General features: G+C 34.7%; 2 protein-coding genes across 3 annotated transcripts in view; one reads left to right on the top strand and one right to left on the bottom strand.

Moving 5' to 3' along the window:
• LOC144344835 (uncharacterized) overlaps nucleotides 1–3654 on the bottom strand; it is a 51310-nt gene extending 47656 nt beyond the window's left edge. The window contains exon 1 of the mRNA XM_085504686.1: nucleotides 3325–3654. Coding sequence (XP_085360812.1) covers nucleotides 3325–3493 — 169 coding nt within the window. The 5' untranslated portion in view covers nucleotides 3494–3654. The remainder of the gene's footprint in view (nucleotides 1–3324) is intronic.
• A 244-nt stretch (nucleotides 3655–3898) lies between these two features.
• The window catches only part of LOC102807339 (FHF complex subunit HOOK interacting protein 2A-like), a 58277-nt gene continuing 36058 nt past the window's right edge, over nucleotides 3899–26117 (top strand). For both annotated transcript variants that reach the window (XM_085504564.1, XM_085504565.1), the window contains exons 1-7: nucleotides 3899–4086; nucleotides 4746–4824; nucleotides 8852–9021; nucleotides 9264–9368; nucleotides 14159–14281; nucleotides 23607–23753; nucleotides 24401–24594. In XM_085504564.1, the coding sequence (XP_085360690.1) occupies nucleotides 4042–4086; nucleotides 4746–4824; nucleotides 8852–9021; nucleotides 9264–9368; nucleotides 14159–14281; nucleotides 23607–23753; nucleotides 24401–24594 (863 nt within the window). In that variant the 5' untranslated portion in view covers nucleotides 3899–4041. The remainder of the gene's footprint in view (nucleotides 4087–4745; nucleotides 4825–8851; nucleotides 9022–9263; nucleotides 9369–14158; nucleotides 14282–23606; nucleotides 23754–24400; nucleotides 24595–26117) is intronic.

Genomic DNA, 26117 nt, shown 5'->3' with positions numbered 1-26117 from the left:
TCAACTAATGTTTACAAACACCACGGTCAGTCACACAAAGTCACCCAAATACAAATGGGATTTTTAAATGCGCTGGGGAACACGAGACAAACAATTGTGCATACATAGATGACGACTCTACGCTATACGCAGCGTGAAAATGGCAATTTAAACTTTGCTTGCAGATTTTCCCGGAGCACATTTACATAATACTACAGTGCGATAACACTGCCAGTCACACAAAATCCATAAAAACGGAACTGCAAGTCGTATAATGCCAAAACAGTACTATGATTTCACAACTTTCGAAATACGTTCGCTTTTATCGATGTCCACTGTACACCAGTAAATGTCTTCCCGTTCGCAAGAACACAAAGTCTAAACCTATCAGAAATTCGTACCACATAATTCGAGTGATGGTATAACAAAATAACATTTGTAAATTCAATCCATCGAAAAAATATAAAAATCATTTTAATAAACAATTTTTATTATATAAATACACTTTGAAAAGAAACACGATTCATAAACATTAATCTATTTGAATACATTCTCACTACAAATTACACAATACTTATTTTCTAATGGCGTTTCTTCACACCACAAATTATTGGAATCGTGCACACGTGCAAGTACTTCGATGACACATTTTATAGCTATGCCCAAAATAGTTCATCATGTATTACGTAACTGTGACCACATGACATCATTCTGTTAACATCCACACATTTTCATAAAATCTCCATGCACTTTTTTACCTTTCATAAGTAAAATAGACTACAATTTACTCTAGAAAAACAATTTTCCTGGTATATTTTCTACATTTTTGCATACTAATGAGGGGTTCAGACACATTCAAAGCTAAACAATTTTCTTGGACTAATAACAAAGCTGGTCAATCCTTTCCCAGCAATAAACGAATAAAAATCAGACCACACTGTTGATGACACAAGTATAAAATTTGCACAAGCTTTCAAGTTTCAGAATCAAAACGTGACGTACTGTAATTAATTATTCATTGTGTGCGTTTCCTGGCACCCCGAACAAGCAAGCCAAATAAAAATATCAACCAAGCGTAATGGGAATCTCAAAACTGCAAATATTGACATGAATTTATTTACTTACCCGGTTCGTCGATATAACCTTTTGGATGTACATAAACTTGTACACTGTTTGTGGATAAATGTGATTGGTCTCTCTTTCCTTTAAATATCACCACTGGTTTCAGCTTCGTCCTATCAGCAGCAGCTATCAATACCACGGTGAAACGCTTTTTTTGTTTCCTGTAGTCTTAATGTGAATTGTTGATGCTCCGATGTGTACGGTTTCAAAGCATGGCAAACCGTAAAGGGGTTTCGTCCATATTAAAAATATTGAACAGCAGATGATCAAGTTGTTGCCGAAGTCTGATGACAAATCTATGGAAAAACATGATTTTTTCTTCAAAATCGGGTGGGAATTTCTGTCTTCTTGTTCTTTGACGACTTGATAGACAGCAGAACCATTAATCTGATGCTTTAAAAGTCTGGTCTGCAGACGTTTGTAGAGTTTGGCCTTGTAGCTGTCTACTGGTCACGCTATTACCATTCTTGCGCTGATTATCAAACCATGCCATCAAACTGTCATCTGCTTCCTTGCTGTTTACCAATCTACTTCCACCCACAAGACGCTTCACTGACTTTGATCTGACAGCAAGTTTGTCCTTTTGTTTCAACTTGCTATTCATTCAAGCCATAACGTTCAGCAGTTTTTTGGTTGTTTCCCCATTCAAGAGCAGTGAATACAACTTTTAGCTTATGGAAACTTTGTAGGCTACACAACGCCGACAATGAGTAGGTCGAATGGTATCTTTAAGCATAATTATAACTTGGTAGAAAATAGCAATGATATAATAAACTTGGGATAATAAGCGAATAATGTATGCAGGTTAAATAACAGGAGACAAGTGAAGTTTCTCTAAAAACAAATGTGATCTTTATTTGGTATTTTTGCATATCATTATCACATATAAGAATAGAATTAACCTTAAATCTGAAGCCAGAATTGGGGATGCGGTTACATAGTATATTTTATTTGACACAAAATAATGCATGGGAAATACATCATCTATGGCCAATATACATTACTTTATAAACAAATAAACAAACACTGTAAAAATATAAAATAAATGTTAGAAAAATGTTAAATATTAAAAGTTTTCTGTTAAAATATCATATGTGGTTTATACTATGACTTTTATGGTAGTATCTTTTGCTTAGTGATTTGACTAAACTTTGTACTTGGGCAGTTTCCAGTACTTGTATACTGTGTTTTCCAGCATAAATATTGTATTATTCGAAAACATAAAAATGTAATGTGACATTCGTTCATTAAAGAACTGAAGATATCATTAGAAAATGAACAAATTTGAAAGAGGTCTATCTGAGGTACATGTACCTACATGTATAACATTAAAGCAATTGGATTTGCGTTTTTTAACAAGAAGTCGAAAATTGCACTTTTTACCAAAAGAAATCCAAAGCAAAGGAAACACCTGAGGTTGGTGAGTTGCCAGCTGAATGTATCATGGACACTAAGGATTATACTGGTAGTCTTCTCAAGAGAAGGAATAAAAAGAACAAACGCAAGTCAGAGACTGATTGTAATTTGATTGAATTGCAGATGAAGCGAATGCACACGAAAATACTGATGTCGCCGAAGAAACAGGAGTTGTGACTGACCAACATCTTACATTGTGAAATTAAATGTATTTGGGGGTAAAATATAAAACTATAAGTGAGGGAAGAAAGAAAGAAACTGGTAACAGCTAGTGGTTCAATTTTGTAGTTTACATTTAGTACAGTACATGATAAAGTTGGAGAGTCCTATGCCCCATATTGACTTCAGAAGAGGGCACAAAAACTTATCAAATGGTTACTTACAAGGCGAGTTGGCATAACCATTACATACAGGCCGAAGTGGGTGGGCGGTCCCACTAATGTTACTACATTACCATTGATTAATAAGAAACCTCTCGTTTCGATTTAAATTAATAATTTATAAATATTTATAAAAAAAAAAAAAAAGTCGGTTTGTGAACGGAAAATGTATGGAACTAATGAACGCATTTACAAAAGGGGTTTGACGAGTGTAGGGAAAACCTGCAAAAAAAGTTTGTCAGAGCTAAGACATCATGATAGAGGAATGTTGCATAAATTAGCAAGTCTATATCTGACCCACGAGTCTGCGTTCACCAAGACTTCGCCTCGTAAAAATAATACAAATCCGTATCACGTAAAACATGTGAATAGAATATGGCTCAATTACTTGGATAAATTTAGAACATACTTATAAAATGTAACCAACCTTGCTTTTGGTTCAGTCTAATTCGATTATCTCTGTACGTCTTGTTAAAAGTGTGGCGATGCCATGTTGATTCAGAAGCGTCTTGGCCATAGTTCCATTTCTTGTTAAGAACATCGCGTAAATCCTTGTCCTTCTTCTTCTTATAATAGTTTGTATATTTCCTGTTCATTGTGTAGCTTAGAAACACACGTTTTTATGATTTATACATCGAATTTCTTCACATATATTCATAAATCATCTCACTGTATCACAAATTGTACTTCATCACGTTTCGGAATGTCCACATGTGACGTCGCGCGAGAGCCATTCAAGACAGCAAACAGGCTGCCCTCAACGGCAATTTTTGATATACAAGTGCGTCTGAAGATTTATGCAGTATAAAAATACGGCAAATTTTGTAAAAACGTGCAGTTACGATTAGAAATGCAAACTTAGTAATTTGTAATGAACTATTATTCATTTGAAAGAGGATAAGTTGCTAGCAAGTTCCGGGAGTAAGTTTGTCGGAATCAAAAAATAGGCAGCCATATTGAAAATGAGACGCCCAGTATATTGGAGTAAACAAATAACGCATATCAAAAGGAGGAAAGTAAACACGTCGTACGTCATTACTATCGTCTTCGCTTCTCTGGACTTTCGTCGATTCCTCCCAAAATATAACATTTCTGTTGCTATAATGCGATTATCGAGTGAAAATAGCTTTTTGAGTTTCTGAAAATGTTTAATAAGTTTGCTGCTGTGTTGCACCAAGCTGTTGAAGCGGTAAGTTTCCCGAATGCCATTGGCAATGTCTCGTATTATCAACAATCACTGTGATCAGCTGTGGCACAGCCGGTCTGCGACTGTCGGGTGCCAAGTAAATCGCATTGTTTTCTATACATTTTTTACGCCGCGCAGTTCATAGATTAACTCAGTTCAAACATTCTTTTCGTACAGTTCATTATGTTTCAGTCTCTTGACATTCGATATCAACCATTTCCTTTTCCATTGATACCCCCCTCTTTTATGTAATGTGGCATGGAGCTGGCATTGAATATTTCATAATATTTATTGAGTTTAACAATAGAATCGTAGTTACTAACTTACTTGAGCGTATCACAAGTATCCTGGGTAGTATAATATATACATGTATGTCTGTATTATCAACATAGTATATAACTGAAATTATGTTGACCTGACCTGTATTATGTAAATCATCTGACACCCAGGCATTGATTACTGGAGATAAAAACATGTGACTGGGTTCCTAGCAAATACCATGGCATCGTGGTGTTTCATGAATTAAAACAATGATACGTCATTTGTATTGTGTTCTTTTTGTTACTTGCAAAGTTGCATTTTGTTCTCTATTTTCACAAGCTAGTTATGTTGAATTTAAAAATATATTCTTGCAATGACTGAATATATGTATATTTCAACAGCTTGCTCCAACGCTGTCACTGCAAGAAGATTTTGTTTATCACTGGAAAGCTGTCACTCATTATTTCATAGATAACAAAGGTGGGTTTCTTTGTTGTTTCTGTAGCTGTGACCGTGTCATATGGTGAAAGTTGACCCCTTAATTACAATAAATCTGTAACAGTGTCATGCTTTTGATTCTATACAACCTGGTATATTTAACTCTCTTTTGAATGGGCTAACTCATGCACAAATAGTTTGTATGTTGATACTATGCATGGTATGCAGTGTTGGTGAAATGTCTATGATATCCAGACTGCTAATTATGTTCCTGTCACCATGGAACTATAAACCCCAGGAAGAACAACCACTTCGTTTCCTTTGAACTATGATAGTTGCCGCGATGTCGAATGTTTATTTTGACTGTTTATTTTGTCGCATTAAAAAATAAGCCGATTTACGCAAATGAACGTTTATCTCCGACTATCGGTCATTTTCGGAGTCAATCGGACGACTCCGGGAGATCACGTGACCGAGTTGTTCCGGTTATAGCATAAAAAAACAATGGCGCCAAGATAAAAACACTGATAAATGATCGACATTCAACGGGAAAAAAAAACACATTGCCACTTCTGGCGATCGAAGGGAAACACGGAATTAGTCGGGATATCTCAACAACAAACAGCTCACCAAACCCCATGTTTCGCAAACTTTCGCAACCTTATTTTTTCGAGGGTTGAAAAAAACAAAAAGTAATCTAAAAACGACATTAAAAATTATGAAAACTCGCTAAAACTCCGACCCGTTGCATGATTTCCGGTACACTGAAGGTCACCCTGCAGACCGACTTGTTTGCGCATGCGTAGTGAACGAAATATTTTACTGCGCAGATATGAAATTTTTTTTTCAAGTTTTCCGTTTCCAGCAAAGCGGTTGAAACGGGCGTATCGGCGGCAACTAACATGGAGTATGACTAATGTCGTGGAAACAAAAGCGAAAGCACTGTAAGATAAACTAAGACAAAGGTTTTTTTAATCCTCTTAGTTTCGTTGTTCTTCCTGGGGTTTATAGTTCCATGCTGTCACCAACTTTACAATGTCACTAGTTAGTGTGCTAATTGATGTGTGTTGAAACATTTGTTGTATTTCTAAACAGTAAAAAAGTTAAAAATTCTGACTTGGCATAAAAGGTGACCTGACACAATTCACTATTGTTAATATACATAGTTAACGGTACATAAACGATACTTGCATATTGTTTTGAGTGCATATTGATCTGGGTGTTCTCCGGATTGTTTTGAGTGTTATCTGGGTGCTCTCTGGATTGTTTTGAGTGTTATCTGGGTGCTCTCTGGATTGTTTTGAGTGTTATCTGGGTGCTCTCTGGATTGTTTTGAGTGTTATCTGGGTGCTCTCTGGATTGTTTTGAGTGTTATCTGGGTGCTCACTGGATTGTTTTGAGTGTTATCTGGGTGCTCTCTGGATTGTTTTGAGTGTTATCTGGGTGCTCACTGGATTGTTTTGAGTGTTATCTGGGTGCTCACTGGATTGTTTTGAGTGTTATCTGGGTGCTCTCTGGATTGTTTTGCATTTTTTTTGTGTGCTCACTGGATTGTTTTTAGTGTTTTTGGATGCTCTGACTCTGGATTGTTTTGCATTTTATTTTATTTGTGTGCTCACTGGATTGTTTTGAGTGTTATCTGGGTGCTCTCTGGATTGTTTTGCATTTTTTTTGTGTGCTCACTGGATTGTTTTGAGTGTTATCTAGGTGCTCTCTGGATTGTTTTGCATTTTATTTTATTTGTGTGCTCACAGGATTGTTTTGAGTGTTATCTGGGTGCTCTCTGGATTGTTTTGCATTTTTTTTGTGTGCTCACTGGACTGTTTTTAGTGTTTTTGTGTGCTCACTGGATTGTTTTGAGTGTTATCTGGGTGCTCTCTGGGTTGTTTTGCATTTTTTTTGTGTGCTCACTGGACTGTTTTTAGTGTTTTTGGGTGCTCTCTAGATTGTTTTGCATTTTTTTTGTGTGCTCACTGGACTGTTTTTAGTGTTTTTGGGTGCTCTCTGGATTGTTTTGCATTTTATTTATTTTATTTGTGTGCTCACTGGATTGTTTTGAGTGTTATCTGGGTGCTCTCTGGATTGTTTTGCATTTTTTTGTGTGCTCACTGGATTGTTTTGAGTGTTATCTAGGTGCTCTCTGGATTGTTTTGCATTTTATTTTATTTGTGTGCTCACAGGATTGTTTTGAGTGTTATCTGGGTGCTCTCTGGATTGTTTTGCATTTTTTTTTTGTGCTCACTGGATTGTTTTTAGTGTTTTTGGGTGCTCTCTGGATTGTTTTGCATTTTATTTTATTTGTGTGCTCACTGGATTGTTTTGAGTGTTATCTGGGTGCTCTCTGGATTGTTTTGCATTTTTTTTTTGCTCACTGGACTGTTTTTAGTGTTTTTGGGTGCTCTCTGGATTGTTTTGCATTTTATTTTATTTGTGTGCTCACTGGATTGTTTTGAGTGTTATCTGGGTGCTCTCTGGATTGTTTTGCATTTTTTTGTGTGCTCACTGGACTGTTTTTAGTGTTTTTGGGTGCTCTCTAGATTGTTTTGCATTTTTTTGTGTGCTCACTGGACTGTTTTTAGTGTTTTTGGGTGCTCTCTGGATTGTTTTGCATTTTATTTATTTTATTTGTGTGCTCACTGGATTGTTTTGAGTGTTATCTGGGTGCTCTCTGGATTGTTTTGCATTTTTTTTGTGTGCTCACTGGATTGTTTTTAGTGTTTTGGGGTGCTCTCTGGATTGTTTTGCATTTTATTTTATTTTATTTGTGTGCTCACTGGATTGTTTTGAGTGTTATCTGGGTGCTCTCTGGATTGTTTTGCATTTTTTTTTGTGTGCTCACTGGACTGTTTTTAGTGTTTTTGGGTGCTCTCTAGATTGTTTTGCATTTTTTTTGTGTGCTCACTGGACTGTTTTTAGTGTTTTTGGGTGCTCACTGGATTGTTTTGCATTTTATTTGGGTGCTCTCTGGATTGTTTTTAGTGTTTTTGGGTGCTCACTGGATTGTTTTGAGTGTCATTTGGGTGCTCTCTGGATTGTTTTGAGTGTTATCTTGGTGATCACTGGATTGTTTTGAGTGACATTTGGGTGCTCTCTGGATTGTTTTGAGTGTTATCTTGGTGATCACTTGATTGTTTTGAGTGTTATCTGTTTGATCACTGGATTGTTTTTAGTGTCATTTGGGTGCTCCCTGGATTGTTTTGAGTGTTATCTTGGTGATCACTGGATTGTTTTGAGTGTCATTTGGGTGCTCTCTGGATTGTTTTGAGTGACATTTGGATGCTCTCTGGATTGTTTTGAGTGTTATCTGGGTGATCACTGGATTTTTATCATAATGTGTGTAATGTCAGGTGTTAGTGGTGTCTGATGCCGTTCGGCCGGCGAGTGCACCATTCATGCCTACATGTCAGGCTACTAATGACAGAGAAAGCATAACATTATTATTATCAATTGTGGTGTATGTATTTCCTTTTCTTATTCAGATTAATCATTTGCTGACAGTGCCCAAAATTGGTGCTATATTTTTTATGCTTCTATTATACCATCTTTGTAGATACTGCAACGTGATTTTGCTTCACTAAAATACAGATATACAATCAAACCTGTGTATAGTGAGCACACAAAATACAAAGTACATTGACAGGTGATCTTTATATAGAGGTTGAATTATTTTTATTTGGGTCGGCAACTTGTACAATTGACAACTCATAATATTATTAAATAATATTGACATAATATTTGTCTAGGAAAAAATGAGATAGTAAAATACTACTGTTGCATCAAAAACACATTTATTTGTGTTGATCAAAAAGTCAATGAACTTGAGGAAATTTGTTTGATAAACAGAATGTGAACCGGTTCATATGTATTTGTTACATCTTGAGACTGCCTAAAAGTGGTCACTATAGACAGGTGCTCACTAACACTGACTGTACTATATGTGCACTTCGATACATTTTGAACTGGTTTATATTTCTTTAACTGAGATTGAATTTTGCTTAGTGAGGAAATTAATGTTCCTGGCTACCCATTTTGGCACTTACTTTATTCCACTGATGTTTTCTTTTGTTAGATGATTCAATTCCAGTGGAGGAAACTAATATTCCATCACATATAGATCAGATGTTGGATATACTAACTCAGGAAGAAGCTAACAATGACAGTGATCAGACTGGACCATGTATGGAATATTTACTACAACATAAAATACTAGAAACTTTACATGCATTAGGAAAAGCTGATGTAAGTAAATAATAATGCATTTGTAAATGACAGGAATGTCTGTGTTCAATTGTATTTTAATGATCCAACATACAATAAGTCCCATTTTGTTCAAGCTTGCAAGTACCCCCCCCCCCCCCCCCCCCCCCGGTACTGAAATAAGATATCAGTCAAACTATGTAATATGAAGTTCTCCATTCATGATTCTTCACTATCTTCTTGTCTCTATATACATGTACTAATAACTTATTTTTATCTTACAGTGCCCCTGTGGTATGAAGCAAGTAGTTTTATCTTTTTTTGCCAATCTGTTAGGAAAAGTAAAGCAACCATTGCTGCCACATGTAAATGTCCACAGACCCGTTCATGTAAGTTTCAAAATTGTGCTTTGATTTTTATTTTTGCTGAAAATTGATTTTTTTTTTGATTTTTTGTAAAAGTATGACAACAATTTGTTTGATCTGGGCCTTATGATTAACTGCTTTAATTTTTCGTGAGGTGATATTTTGAGTTAAAATTTCACACAGGTTACAGGGTTCTCCCCAGGGCTTTTTAGCGCCGAGGTCCGCGGCGCTATACCTGTGAATCTCGGCGCTTCACTTGGGACCTCGGCGCTATGTGTTCCCACCTCGGCGCTTGATTTCATATTTGACATGCCAATATCAGATGTGAAAAAGCTTTGTTCGCCACGCCGGTCGGCCCCGACCGTCACTCAAAATTAGTGACCACCACGGAAATGCTTCCGACGAGGACTATTGTCTGATTGTTGGTATAATTACGTACCGACCGACACGCATCCTGCCAGTCGTGGATTATAATTTATAAACAATAGACCTAGTCGCACGATACGTAGCGGCTAGTCAAATTTGTGGAATTAGCACCTCTTTGTTTGTAAGTAAATACTTTCTGCGATAGACACAGTCTTTAGATTGAAAGCTAAAATTATTTCAAAATCAATTCCACCTCGATATAACATGGTCAAATCGGAGTTCACGATCAGTTCACGCTACTCAAGAAAAAAACAACGTGTTTATTGCGTGATTTAGTAAAATACATTTGAACTGTTATCATTGCGAATCATGTAAAAACTCTTCTTTCAAGACCTAATTTACCTTTTAAAAATTGCAAATCACCTCTTTCGAAAGCTGTCATGCAGTTTTCAATTGAAATTGATGCCAACACATCGTGCTACGACATCGCTTTACTTCCGCAATGTAATTTTTATGATCACTACCATTCGGAAAACTTCGGGTTCTACCGGCATTACCATGCGGCATTTTGATTGGTTAATGGAATTCTTGACCCATCGGGTCAAAGGACACATGCTAATGTTTCACAAACATCATGGCGGGTCTGTTTTTTTTTTTACCGAAGCGATCAAGCGATCAAAAATAATCGCTCCCGATAAAAATAAGTCGGATTTTACTTACATTTCATATAAAAAAAAAAGAAGTAAAATTTGTTGAGGAATTATTGCTATAACTGGTGTATAACATGGCCAAGTAAGTTATGTCACGTCGTAACTTTGATGATCGTTTTGAAGCTTTATTTGTTCGCTCATTACTGTAATTGTAAACGTTTTAGAAGTTGATGGTACGAATAATAAATTACAACAATACGTCAATTAATTACGTGATCGATTTTTTGAAGGAGAATGTTTTTGGAGTGAATAAAATTATGAGATTCGTGAACATAAATCTGGCTTAACGTTTTGAATGCGTTTCCTTCAACGTTTTACAAAACAATTAAATTGCAACAATAATGTATTTGTGTTTGTTTTTAATCTGTAGCATTTGTATTTCGAGAATGTTTCAAACTCTTCTAAATTGTGAAACATAATGTGTTGATTCCATTAAAAAAAATATTTGCCCTGTGACTGAGCTCACTAATATTCATAATTGTAAATAAGTTCTGTTAATCAATGAAGGAAAGATATGTAAATGATATGCAAATTATTATGCAAATTAGCCCCGGCGCTATGCATTTTTTCTGGGGAGAACCCTGCGGTTATTCAAGCTTGGAGAGGGCTCCATGAAATTAAGTTCTCATGCCCGCCTTCTAGGTAATAAATTTCTAGCAATGAAAAATTATCATATTTTTTACTTCATCTCTACCCTGGCAAGCAAGGATATGCATGCATCAGTGCTTGCTGAATTACATACATATCTGACATCAAGGCGACCTCTAGTGGGGTCATTTGTCCAGGGCCGGGTTCCTGAGCAATGTTTTGAAGGATGAGTCATATTTATAAGCTGTCATGACACTCAGACGGATTGCAAAATAGCAAAAATAATGCCATCAGTATTACAATTGAAATTGTATAGTCCAAATTTCATTGTGATAACAAAAATTATGCTTTGGTTTAATTTTAATTTTATGGTAAATGAAAGTATAGAAGAAGTTACAAATAAAAACAAATGCTTTGATTTAGTAGCAAACATCACAGTCTTATAAGCTGCTCACACTGGACTTAATGTGTACGTGCAAACATACCAATTGGTATGGAAGTCCAGTGTACAATTTTGCAGTAAAAACGTTACTGAAGTTAGATAAATATGTCAGCAAGTCATATTTCTAATGATTTGGCATAACAAAATCAGCTGCTTACACTGTATGCAGGAGGTTCATGTCAGACCAGCTATGTTAAATTCCAATACCCTCTAGCAAAATCTCAATAGTTCTGCTATGTTTAAATTCTGATACCCTCTAGCAAGGTCTCAATAGTTCTGCTATGTTTAAATTCTGATACCCTCTAGCAAGGTCTCAATAGTTCTGCTATGTTTAAATTCTGATACCCTCTAGCAAGGTTCAATAGTTCTGCTATGTTTAAATTCTGATACCCTCTAGCAAGGTCCAATAGTTCTGCTATGTTTAAATTCTGATACCCTCTAGCAAGGTCCAATAGTTCTGCTATGTTTAAATTTTGATACCCTCTAGCAAGGTCCAATAGTTCTGCTATGTTTAAATTCTGATACCCTCTAGCAAGGTCCCAATAGTTCTGCTATATTTAAATTCTGATACCCTCTAGCAAGGTCTCAATAGTTCTGCTATAGTTCTGCAGTGGTCCAATGCTCAGGGTTCTCCCCAAGGCTTTTTAGCGCCGAGGTCCGCGGCGCTATACCTGTGAATCTCGGCGCTTCACTTGTGACCTCGGCGCTATGTGTTCCCACCTCGGCGCTTGATTTCATATTTGACATGCCAATATCAGATGTGAAAAAGCTTTGTTCGCCACGCCGGTCGGCCCCGACCGTCACTCAAAATTAGTGACCACCACGGAAATGCTTCCGACGAGGACTATTGTCTGATTGTTGGTATAATTACGTACCGACCGACACGCATCCTGCCAGTCGTGGATTATAATTTATAAACAATAGACCTAGTCGCACGATACGTAGCGGCTAGTCAAATTTGTGGAATTAGCACCTCTTTGTTTGTAAGTAAATACTTTCTGCGATAGACACAGTCTTTAGATTGAAAGCTAAAATTATTTCAAAATCAATTCCACCTCGATATAACATGGTCAAATCAGAGTTCACGATCAGTTCACGCTACTCAAGAAAAAAACAACGTGTTTATTGCGTGATTTGGTAAAATACATTTGAACTGTTATCATTGCGAATCATGTAAAAACTCTTCTTTCAAGACCTAATTTACCTTTTAAAAATTGCAAATCACCTCTTTCGAAAGCTGTCATGCAGTTCTCAATTGAAATGGATGCCAATACATCGTGCTACGACATCGCTTTACTTCCGCAATGTAATTTTTATGATCACTACCATTCGGAAAACTTCGGGTTCTACCGGCATTACCATGCGGCATTTTGATTGGTTAATGGAATTCTTGACCCATCGGGTCAAAGGACACATGCTAATGTTTCACAAACATCATGGCGGGTCTGTTTTTTTTTTACCGAAGCGATCAAGTGATCAAAAATAATCGCTCCCGAAAAAATAAGTCGGATTTTACTTACATTTCATATCAAAAAAAAAAAAAGAAGTAAAATTTGTTGAGGAATTATTGCTATAACTGGTGTATAACATGGCCAAGTAAGTTATGTCACGTCGTAACTTTGATGATCGTTTTGAAGCTTTATTTGTTCGCTCATTACTGTAATTGTAAACGTTTTAGAAGTTGATGGTACGAATAATAAATTACAACAATACGTCAATTAATTACGTGATCTATTTTTTGAAGGAGAATGTTTTTGGAGTGAATAAAATTATGAGATTCGTGAACATAAATCTGGCTTAACGTTTTGAATGTGTTTCCTTCAACGTTTTACTAAACAATTAAATTGCAACAATAATGTATTTGTGTTTGTTTTTAGTCTGTAGCATTTGTATTTCGAGAATGTTTCAAACTCTTCTAAATTGTGAAACATAATGTGTTGATTCCATTAAAAAAAATATTTGCCCTGTGACTGAGCTCACTAATATTCATAATTGTAAATAAGTTCTGTTAATCAATGAAGGAAAGATATGTAAATGATATGCAAATTATTATGCAAATTAGCCCCGGCGCTATGCATTTTTTCTGGGGAGAACCCTGGCATTACAGTATACATGTAGTAACATACCAATCAGCTTATCCTAAGCTAAAAATACCAACAGCACAGTTTGCTTAATCCCCTGTCATACCATATTATTCAGCAAATCAGAAATGTCTGAGATCCCAATCTGAACAATTATTAATAACGTTCACTCTAGAGCATTAAAAAGTAGTCCCCCCCTTCTATTATTTTAAGTAACACTTACCATAACAATGCACAGTAAGAGGTTATTTACATGTTGTATTGTTACGTAAATTAACTGCAGTACATTGCTATTTTCATGGATAGAACAGTGTTATCTTTTATTCATTTACGCAAATCATTAGAAAAGACATTTTATAAAAATTAAATTAAATAATTGTTTTCCCCTGGAGTTGTAGATATTCAATTAAATAGCTTTTCATTGTTTGATCCAAGCATTGTCACCTATTAATATATGGTTTATATCTTTTTTTGTTTGTTGTTTCTTTCCTCCTGCCAGCTGTACCAATACTATTGAATTCTATGGTGTACATTTAGTAGCTTAAGATCTCAGTAGGGTTAATAATGTCCATGCATTGTACACATCTGTTGTGCCAAACAATAAAGTGGTAAATTGTATTTTAACAGAGGCTCATAAAAGTGTGCGGTGAAGTGAGAGCAGGTCCAACAGAGAAAGAAGAAATTCAGTTCCTGTGTATGGTATGCGCTAAACTCAAAGCAGATCCTTATTTAGTTAATTTCTTTCTAGAGGTAAGTGGTGTTAACAGTATACAACTCACTGACATGTGTTTTTTATTATCATGTTTTTTTTATACTAAAATTGTCTATATTACCTTGCAATTTGAATTCATCAAAACAAGTTGTGAAAAGTTATTATTAGGAAGTCTACCAGTAGTTAGAATTTTATTACCAGTTCATGAAATGAGCAAAAATATGGCCATGGTCAGTTTCTAGCTATTGTTTTTTTATAAAATAAAACCCAGTGTTTTCTCTAGTCCTATGCATAATTATTCATTTGATGATTAAATTTAAGATGGTAGTCATTTAAATGTTAAAAACTCAGCAAAATCAAATATTTCTGTCATTCTGAAATCCCATCTTGAATGTATATGAATGAATTTCATTCAAACTGCAAGATGAGAGTTATAACTATAAAATTTATTAAATATCCAAAAGTGCAAACATGTTATAAGCCAGCCACTACCAAACACGGAATTGAAATTAACATTATTGAGCAAAATGATATGCATTTAGTTTCGTTCACACTTTTCTGTATACAATTTTTTTCTTATCAAATAAATCTCATGGACAACCAAATTTTCCCATGTAACTAGCAACTTTTGAAACCAGTAACCCACCAGACTTCCAGCACATCATTCTTTAATACAAAATTTCTGTCATTTGGCCTTTTTTAATCAGACCTTACATGTATGTGGAACCATTATGTTCAATGTATGTACCAATTAAGTTACAATAGCTGTCCATGTAAGATAGAGATACATATCCTATGTGGTACCATTATGTTCAATGTATGTACCAATTACGTAACAATAGCTGTCTATGTAAGATAGAGATACATATCCTATGTGGTACCATTATGTTCAATGTATGTACCAATTAAGTTACAATAGCTGTCCATGTAAGATAGAGATACATATCCTATGTGGTACCATTATGTTCAATGTATGTACTAATTAAGTTACAATAGCTGTCCATGTAAGATAGAGATACATATCCTATGTGGAACCATTATGTTCAATGTATGTACCAATTACGTAACAATAGCTGTCTATGTAAGATAGAGATACATATCCTATGTGGTACCATTATGTTCAATGTATGTACCAATTAAGTTACAATAGCTGTCCATGTAAGATAGAGATACATATCCTATGTGGTACCATTATGTTCAATGTATGTACTAATTAAGTTACAATAGCTGTCCATGTAAGATAGAGATACATATCCTATGTGGAACCATTATGTTCAATGTATGTACCAATTAAGTTACTATAACTGTCCATGTAAGATAGAGATACATATCCTATGTGGTACCATTATGTTCAATGTATGTACCAATTAAGTTACTATAGCTGTCCATGTAAGATAGAGATACATATCCTATGTGGAACCATTATGTTCAATGTATGTACCAATTAAGTTACAATAGCTGTCCATGTAAGATAGAGATACATATCCTATGTGGTACCATTATGTTCAATGTATGTACCAATTAAGTTACTATAGCTGTCCATGTAAGATAGAGATACATATCCTATGTGGTACCATTATGTTCAATGTATGTACCAATTAAGTTACTATAGCTGTCCATGTAAGATAGAGATACATATCCTATGTGGTACCATTATGTCCAATGTATGTACCAATTACGTAACAATAGCTGTCCATGTAAGATAGAGATACATATCCTATGTGGAACCATTATGTTCAATGTATGTACCAATTAAGTTACAATAGCTGTCCATGTAAGATAGAGATACATATCCTGTGTGGTACCATTATGTTCAATGTATGTACCAATTAAGTTACTATAGCTGTCCATGTAAGATAGAGATACATATCCTATGTGGTACCATTATGTTCAATGTATGTACCAATTAAGTTACTATAGCTGTCCATGTAAGATAGAGATACATATCCTATGTGGTACCATTATGTCCAATGTATGTACCAATTACGTAACAATAGCTGTCCATGTAAGATAGAGATACATATCCTATGTGGAACCATTATGTTCAATGTATGTACCAATTAAGTTACAATAGCTGTCCATGTAAGATAGAGATACATATCCTATGTGGTACCATTATGTTCAATGTATGTACTAATTAAGTTACAATAGCTGTCCATGTAAGATAGAGATACATATCCTATGTAGAACCATTATGTTTAATGTATGTACCAATTACGTAACAATAGCTGTCCATGTAAGATAGAGATACATATCCTATGTGGAACCATTATGTTTAATGTATGTACCAATTACGTAACAATAGCTGTTCATGTAAGATAGAGATACATATCCTATGTGGAACCTTTATGTTCAATGTATGTACCAATTAAGTTACTATAGCTGTCCATGTAAGATAGAGATACATATCCTATGTGGTACCATTATGTCCAATGTATGTACCAATTACGTAACAATAGCTGTCCATGTAAGATAGAGATACATATCCTATGTGGAACCATTATGTTCAATGTATGTACCAATTAAGTTACAATAGCTGTCCATGTAAGATAGAGATACATATCCTATGTGGTACCATTATGTTCAATGTATGTACTAATTAAGTTACAATAGCTGTCCATGTAAGATAGAGATACATATCCTATGTGGAACCATTATGTTTAATGTATGTACCAATTACGTAACAATAGCTGTCCATGTAAGATAGAGATACATATCCTATGTGGAACCATTATGTTTAATGTATGTACCAATTACGTAACAATAGCTGTTCATGTAAGATAGAGATACATATCCTATGTGGAACCTTTATGTTCAATGTATGTACCAATTAAGTTACTATAGCTGTCCATGTAAGATAGAGATACATATCCTATGTGGAACCATTATGTTCAATGTATGTACCAATTATTGAACAATAGCTGTCCATGTAAGATAGAGATACATATCCTATGTGGAACCATTATGTTCAATGTATGTACCAATTACGTAACAATAGCTGTCCATGTAAGATAGAGATACATATCCTATGTGGTGTGGAACCATTATGTTCAATGTATGTACCAATTAAGTTACAATAGCTGTCCATGTAAGATAGAGATACATATCTTATGTGGAACCATTATGTTCAATGTATGTACCAATTACGTAACAATAGCTGTCCATGTAAGATAGAGATACATATCCTATGTGGTGTGGAACCATTATGTTCAATGTATGTACCAATTAAGTTACAATAGCTGTCCATGTAAGATAGAGATACATATCCTATGTGGAACCATTATGTTCAATGTATGTACCAATTAAGTTACAATAGCTGTCCATGTAAGATAGAGATACATATCCTATGTGGAACCATTATGTTCAATGTATGTACCAATTAAGTTACAATAGCTGTCCATGTAAGATAGAGATACATATCCTATGTGGTACCATTATGTCCAATGTATGTACCAATTAAGTTACAATAGCTGTCCATGTAAGATAGAGATACATATCCAATGTGGAACCATTATGTTCAATGTATGTACCAATTAAGTTACAATAGCTGTCCATGTAAGATAGAGATACATATCCTATGTGGTACCATTATGTTCACTGTATGTACTAATTAAGTTACAATAGCTGTCCATGTAAGATAGAGATACATATCCTATGTGGAACCATTATGTTCAATGTATGTACCAATTAAGTTACAATAGCTGTCCATGTCAGATAGAGATACATATCCTATGTGGAACCATTATGTTCAATGTATGTACCAATTACGTAACAATAGCTGTTCATGTAAGATAGAGATACATATCCTATGTGGTGTGGAACCATTATGTTCAATGTATGTACCAATTAAGTTACAATAGCTGTCCATGTAAGATAGAGATACATATCCTATGTGGAACCATTATGTTCAATGTATGTACCAATTAAGTTACAATAGCTGTCCATGTAAGATAGAGATACATATCCTATGTGGAACCATTATGTTCAATGTATGTACCAATTAAGTTACAATAGCTGTCCATGTAAGATAGAGATACATATCCTATGTGGTACCATTATGTCCAATGTATGTACCAATTAAGTTACAATAGCTGTCCATGTAAGATAGAGATACATATCCTATGTGGAACCATTATGTTCAATGTATGTACCAATTAAGTTACAATAGCTGTCCATGTAAGATAGAGATACATATCCTATGTGGTGTGGTACCATTATGTTCAATGTATGTACTAATTAAGTTACAATAGCTGTCCATGTAAGATAGAGATACATATCCTATGTGGAACCATTATGTTCAATGTATGTACCAATTAAGTTACAATAGCTGTCCATGTAAGATAGAGATACATATCCTATGTGGAACCATTATGTTCAATGTATGTACCAATTAAGTTACAATAGCTGTCCATGTAAGATAGAGATACATATCCTATGTGGTACCATTATGTCCAATGTATGTACCAATTAAGTTACAATAGCTGTCCATGTAAGATAGAGATACATATCCTATGTGGAACCATTATGTTCAATGTATGTACCAATTAAGTTACAATAGCTGTCCATGTAAGATAGAGATACATATCCTATGTGGTACCATTATGTTCAATGTATGTACTAATTAAGTTACAATAGCTGTCCATGTAAGATAGAGATACATATCCTATGTGGAACCATTATGTTCAATGTATGTACCAATTAAGTTACAATAGCTGTCCATGTCAGATAGAGATACATATCCTATGTGGAACCATTATGTTCAATGTATGTACCAATTAAGTTACAATAGCTGTCCATGTAAGATAGAGATACATATCCTATGTGGAACCATTATGTTCAATGTATGTACCAATTAAGTTACAATAGCTGTCCATGTCAGATAGAGATACATATCCTATGTGGAACCATTATGTTCAATGTATGTACCAATTAAGTTACAATAGCTGTCCATGTAAGATAGAGATACATATCCTATGTGGAACCATTATGTTCAATGTATGTACCAATTAAGTTACAATAGCTGTCCATGTAAGATAGAGATACATATCCTATGTGGTACCATTATGTTCAATGTATGTACCAATTAAGTTACAATAGCTGTCCATGTAAGATAGAGATACATATCCTATGTGGTACCATTATGTTCAATGTATGTACTAATTAAGTTACAATAGCTGTCCATGTAAGATAGAGATACATATCCTATGTGGAACCATTATGTTCAATGTATGTACCAATTAAGTTACTATAACTGTCCATGTAAGATAGAGATACATATCCTATGTGGTACCATTATGTTCAATGTATGTACCAATTAAGTTACTATAGCTGTCCATGTAAGATAGAGATACATATCCTATGTGGAACCATTATGTTCAATGTATGTACCAATTAAGTTACAATAGCTGTCCATGTAAGATAGAGATACATATCCTATGTGGTACCATTATGTTCAATGTATGTACCAATTAAGTTACTATAGCTGTCCATGTAAGATAGAGATACATATCCTATGTGGTACCATTATGTTCAATGTATGTACCAATTAAGTTACTATAGCTGTCCATGTAAGATAGAGATACATATCCTATGTGGTACCATTATGTCCAATGTATGTACCAATTACGTAACAATAGCTGTCCATGTAAGATAGAGATACATATCCTATGTGGAACCATTATGTTCAATGTATGTACCAATTAAGTTACAATAGCTGTCCATGTAAGATAGAGATACATATCCTGTGTGGTACCATTATGTTCAATGTATGTACCAATTAAGTTACAATAGCTGTCCATGTAAGATAGAGATACATATCCTATGTGGTACCATTATGTTCAATGTATGTACCAATTAAGTTACTATAGCTGTCCATGTAAGATAGAGATACATATCCTATGTGGTACCATTATGTTCAATGTATGTACCAATTAAGTTACTATAGCTGTCCATGTAAGATAGAGATACATATCCTATGTGGTACCATTATGTCCAATGTATGTACCAATTACGTAACAATAGCTGTCCATGTAAGATAGAGATACATATCCTATGTGGAACCATTATGTTCAATGTATGTACCAATTAAGTTACAATAGCTGTCCATGTAAGATAGAGATACATATCCTATGTGGTACCATTATGTTCAATGTATGTACTAATTAAGTTACAATAGCTGTCCATGTAAGATAGAGATACATATCCTATGTAGAACCATTATGTTTAATGTATGTACCAATTACGTAACAATAGCTGTCCATGTAAGATAGAGATACATATCCTATGTGGAACCATTATGTTTAATGTATGTACCAATTACGTAACAATAGCTGTTCATGTAAGATAGAGATACATATCCTATGTGGAACCTTTATGTTCAATGTATGTACCAATTAAGTTACTATAGCTGTCCATGTAAGATAGAGATACATATCCTATGTGGTACCATTATGTCCAATGTATGTACCAATTACGTAACAATAGCTGTCCATGTAAGATAGAGATACATATCCTATGTGGAACCATTATGTTCAATGTATGTACCAATTAAGTTACAATAGCTGTCCATGTAAGATAGAGATACATATCCTATGTGGTACCATTATGTTCAATGTATGTACTAATTAAGTTACAATAGCTGTCCATGTAAGATAGAGATACATATCCTATGTGGAACCATTATGTTTAATGTATGTACCAATTACGTAACAATAGCTGTCCATGTAAGATAGAGATACATATCCTATGTGGAACCATTATGTTTAATGTATGTACCAATTACGTAACAATAGCTGTTCATGTAAGATAGAGATACATATCCTATGTGGAACCTTTATGTTCAATGTATGTACCAATTAAGTTACTATAGCTGTCCATGTAAGATAGAGATACATATCCTATGTGGAACCATTATGTTCAATGTATGTACCAATTATTGAACAATAGCTGTCCATGTAAGATAGAGATACATATCCTATGTGGAACCATTATGTTCAATGTATGTACCAATTACGTAACAATAGCTGTCCATGTAAGATAGAGATACATATCCTATGTGGTGTGGAACCATTATGTTCAATGTATGTACCAATTAAGTTACAATAGCTGTCCATGTAAGATAGAGATACATATCTTATGTGGAACCATTATGTTCAATGTATGTACCAATTACGTAACAATAGCTGTCCATGTAAGATAGAGATACATATCCTATGTGGTGTGGAACCATTATGTTCAATGTATGTACCAATTAAGTTACAATAGCTGTCCATGTAAGATAGAGATACATATCCTATGTGGAACCATTATGTTCAATGTATGTACCAATTAAGTTACAATAGCTGTCCATGTAAGATAGAGATACATATCCTATGTGGAACCATTATGTTCAATGTATGTACCAATTAAGTTACAATAGCTGTCCATGTAAGATAGAGATACATATCCTATGTGGTACCATTATGTCCAATGTATGTACCAATTAAGTTACAATAGCTGTCCATGTAAGATAGAGATACATATCCAATGTGGAACCATTATGTTCAATGTATGTACCAATTAAGTTACAATAGCTGTCCATGTAAGATAGAGATACATATCCTATGTGGTACCATTATGTTCAATGTATGTACTAATTAAGTTACAATAGCTGTCCATGTAAGATAGAGATACATATCCTATGTGGAACCATTATGTTCAATGTATGTACCAATTAAGTTACAATAGCTGTCCATGTCAGATAGAGATACATATCCTATGTGGAACCATTATGTTCAATGTATGTACCAATTACGTAACAATAGCTGTTCATGTAAGATAGAGATACATATCCTATGTGGTGTGGAACCATTATGTTCAATGTATGTACCAATTAAGTTACAATAGCTGTCCATGTAAGATAGAGATACATATCCTATGTGGAACCATTATGTTCAATGTATGTACCAATTAAGTTACAATAGCTGTCCATGTAAGATAGAGATACATATCCTATGTGGAACCATTATGTTCAATGTATGTACCAATTAAGTTACAATAGCTGTCCATGTAAGATAGAGATACATATCCTATGTGGTACCATTATGTCCAATGTATGTACCAATTAAGTTACAATAGCTGTCCATGTAAGATAGAGATACATATCCTATGTGGAACCATTATGTTCAATGTATGTACCAATTAAGTTACAATAGCTGTCCATGTAAGATAGAGATACATATCCTATGTGGTGTGGTACCATTATGTTCAATGTATGTACTAATTAAGTTACAATAGCTGTCCATGTAAGATAGAGATACATATCCTATGTGGAACCATTATGTTCAATGTATGTACCAATTAAGTTACAATAGCTGTCCATGTAAGATAGAGATACATATCCTATGTGGAACCATTATGTTCAATGTATGTACCAATTAAGTTACAATAGCTGTCCATGTAAGATAGAGATACATATCCTATGTGGTACCATTATGTCCAATGTATGTACCAATTAAGTTACAATAGCTGTCCATGTAAGATAGAGATACATATCCTATGTGGAACCATTATGTTCAATGTATGTACCAATTAAGTTACAATAGCTGTCCATGTAAGATAGAGATACATATCCTATGTGGTACCATTATGTTCAATGTATGTACTAATTAAGTTACAATAGCTGTCCATGTAAGATAGAGATACATATCCTATGTGGAACCATTATGTTCAATGTATGTACCAATTAAGTTACAATAGCTGTCCATGTCAGATAGAGATACATATCCTATGTGGAACCATTATGTTCAATGTATGTACCAATTAAGTTACAATAGCTGTCCATGTAAGATAGAGATACATATCCTATGTGGAACCATTATGTTCAATGTATGTACCAATTAAGTTACAATAGCTGTCCATGTCAGATAGAGATACATATCCTATGTGGAACCATTATGTTCAATGTATGTACCAATTAAGTTACAATAGCTGTCCATGTCAGATAGAGATACATATCCTATGTGGAACCATTATGTTCAATGTATGTACCAATTAAGTTACAATAGCTGTCTATGTAATTCACATCCTAATGACGTCAATGCTACATTTTGATTCAATTTTAACATTAAGATGACAGCCATCTTGAATCTGATCATCAAACAAATACTTGTCCATATGTACGACATGATGTGTATACAAAGTTTGAACATGATTGGTCAAGGCATGTCAAATATATGGCTCTGGAACTGCATTCATTAAAACAAAATAGCCACTATCAAGGTCTAAATATGTCCAATGTACAAATATACCAAATCTGTAACAATGACAGTTACTTATTGTAAATAATACACGACCATATAACTTATTTTTTTTCTCGTATCCTAGGCTCCCAAATCAAGCAGTGAATTTTATCAGAATAATGTACAAAGCAAAAAGAATGCCCCAGCTAGTAGTTACAAGAAAATAGCGGCTGAAATGGGACAGCCTGAATTTAATTTGATCCACTCACTCTTGAATATTTTACAAAGTCCGGTAAGTTATTTTTTGATTAAATTGTTACCAGTTTTGTCTTGTATCCTCGGGGGCGGACATCCGGGCATTTTCTACCGCCTGGCAACCCTCGCGGTGAAAACAAAGACCAAAAACTCGCAGAAAACGGTACTTTGCGATGGTTGTTGAGAGTCCCCTGAACAGTGTAACAAGATTAGCCCTACGTGTGTAACATATATGAATTTGGTTGTTTCAGGATTACTTCAAAGTTGAGTTTGTGTTGTTTTCTCGAGTTTTCACCGGCTCCACCGGCATTCCATAGCAGCGCGCACAAAGCCCATAGATATACGTGGTACAGTGGTGCGCGTCTTAGCAACGTAGAACGTCCGTGACGTAGCTCCGCCCCCGAGGATATCGAAACTGTTGTGGTCTATTTTTTTGCCACTAGAGGGCACTCTACTAGTTCAATTTATTGAAGCACTGTAAACAAAGTTTACATATTTTATTATTGATTTTTATAAATATGAAATTCCAAAAAAAAATGTTATTTCTCTAAAATTTTGATCAACTGAACCATAAAATCTAATAAAACATTATAATAATATATTTTCCTGCCACGAGAGGGCGCAATTAAGGTTTGTTATAGTGAAGACTTTCAAATAAAATTGATGACTATTGATTTGTTGAAGGATACAAGAGTTTCTGTAAAAGCCTGTGAAGGGTTGATGCTTGTGACTAGTCTACAAGAACCAAATGCTGCCAAATGTATCATAGAACATACCCAGTTATGTGAACAGTTATCAGAACGACTTTGTACTTTGTATAACCAACTGCCAATTGTTATGGACCCTGTGGATGTGGATACTGTTGACGTCACATGGGGGTGAGTACCGTAAAATTCCTTTTTGAGGCCGCATCTTTAATAGAAGCCGCACCCCTAACTTGAGACATTGTTTCATGTTGAAATTGACATGTTTTGATCCCAGGGAAAAGTCTGCAATATAAGCCGCACCCCAAACTTTCACAAACCAAACAGCCACCACATATTTCAGAAAAAAATATACCATTTAATTTTAAATTAAGGCATAATTTTTCGAACATTTCAATGATTCCTGTCGCTTAAATTAGAGTCTAATTAAGGTTTTCCGTAGTCATTTACGCTTATTCCAGAGTACAGGTTTATTGTGGGTAACGTGACTGGGTAAACTGCGTTTCCACAGTGAGCTGTTATTATTTTCAAAAGTGTTAAATTCTTCTTCAATGCTCAGCTTATCTTTCGAAAACAACTAATTTCTTGATTTAAAAAAAAATCATGCCGTTTTCCCATCAAAATCAAAGCCAAACGATCGCAGTACAACAACGGTAAATCTCTTCCGTGTTTCGTTTACCATGAGGTTGCTGAACTACATTAACATATTTAAATGAGCTATGGTAATTTAATCACGTTGGCACCATCCAGCATTTCGATTGGTTAATTAGCGACTTGGCCTATCAGGTCAACATAACAGTTTCAAGTCACTAAAGATGTTTGAACTAACATGGCGGATATCATATCGGTCGAGCATTTATATGTGACCAAAATCATTCGCTTGCGGTGAAACTAAGTTGAATTTTCACAACAATTCAACGAATTTATTTTTGTACATTATTATAATCACTACAGATTAATAATCAGCAATTTTAACACTTCGAAAACAAGTAAGTTATTCACTTGTGTGAAACGCAGCATGACCGTTACCGTGATCATTTGCTACTAAGAATGCATTCGTTTTTGTTTTGACTTCTATTAGAATATACTTTTCGTTATCAAAAATAAGAAAATAAATATATATTACATTAAATAATATACTGAGTATTTTTTCGTTATCATTTTTTTTTTTGATTGACTTTTTTTATTTTAATTTCCCCGATGTCTAGATTAAACATGGAATGTACAGTCACTCTGCCGGAAGTCGAACATGCCGCAATCGACTGAGTCAGACGGCTGTCTGCACGGTTACTAAAAGAGTGACCGGTGCTAACGAATTAGTCTATTCAAGAGATTGTAGTATACAGTACCGTAATCTGCAAATGCATACAAATCTATTTGTAGATATTATTTATTGTGCAGTATGTTATACAGTGTGAAATTTCGTTTGTGTACAAGTTTGTCTGCGTGTAAAAATTCGAAAGTGCCTTAGAATCGCAACAAAGTTGCAATTGAGTGTCGTGCATCTCATTAGCATATCATTATCCCTTCTGGCCTTTGTTTTCTGAAAAAAATTCCAACTGTTACCGAAGTGAATGCTCTAATTAACGCCGCACCAAGACTTCACGAATCTGAATTCGTCCATTGAAAAAATGAATTTTAATTAAAGCCGCGGCCTCAAAAAGGAATTTTACGGTAGTGTTTGTGACACTGAACCA

The sequence above is a fragment of the Saccoglossus kowalevskii genome, chromosome 10, assembly GCF_978046115.1.
Source record: "Saccoglossus kowalevskii chromosome 10, keSacKowa6.1, whole genome shotgun sequence".
NCBI classification, from domain to species: domain Eukaryota; kingdom Metazoa; phylum Hemichordata; class Enteropneusta; family Harrimaniidae; genus Saccoglossus; species Saccoglossus kowalevskii.
This window is presented reverse-complemented; position numbering and strand designations above follow the sequence as displayed.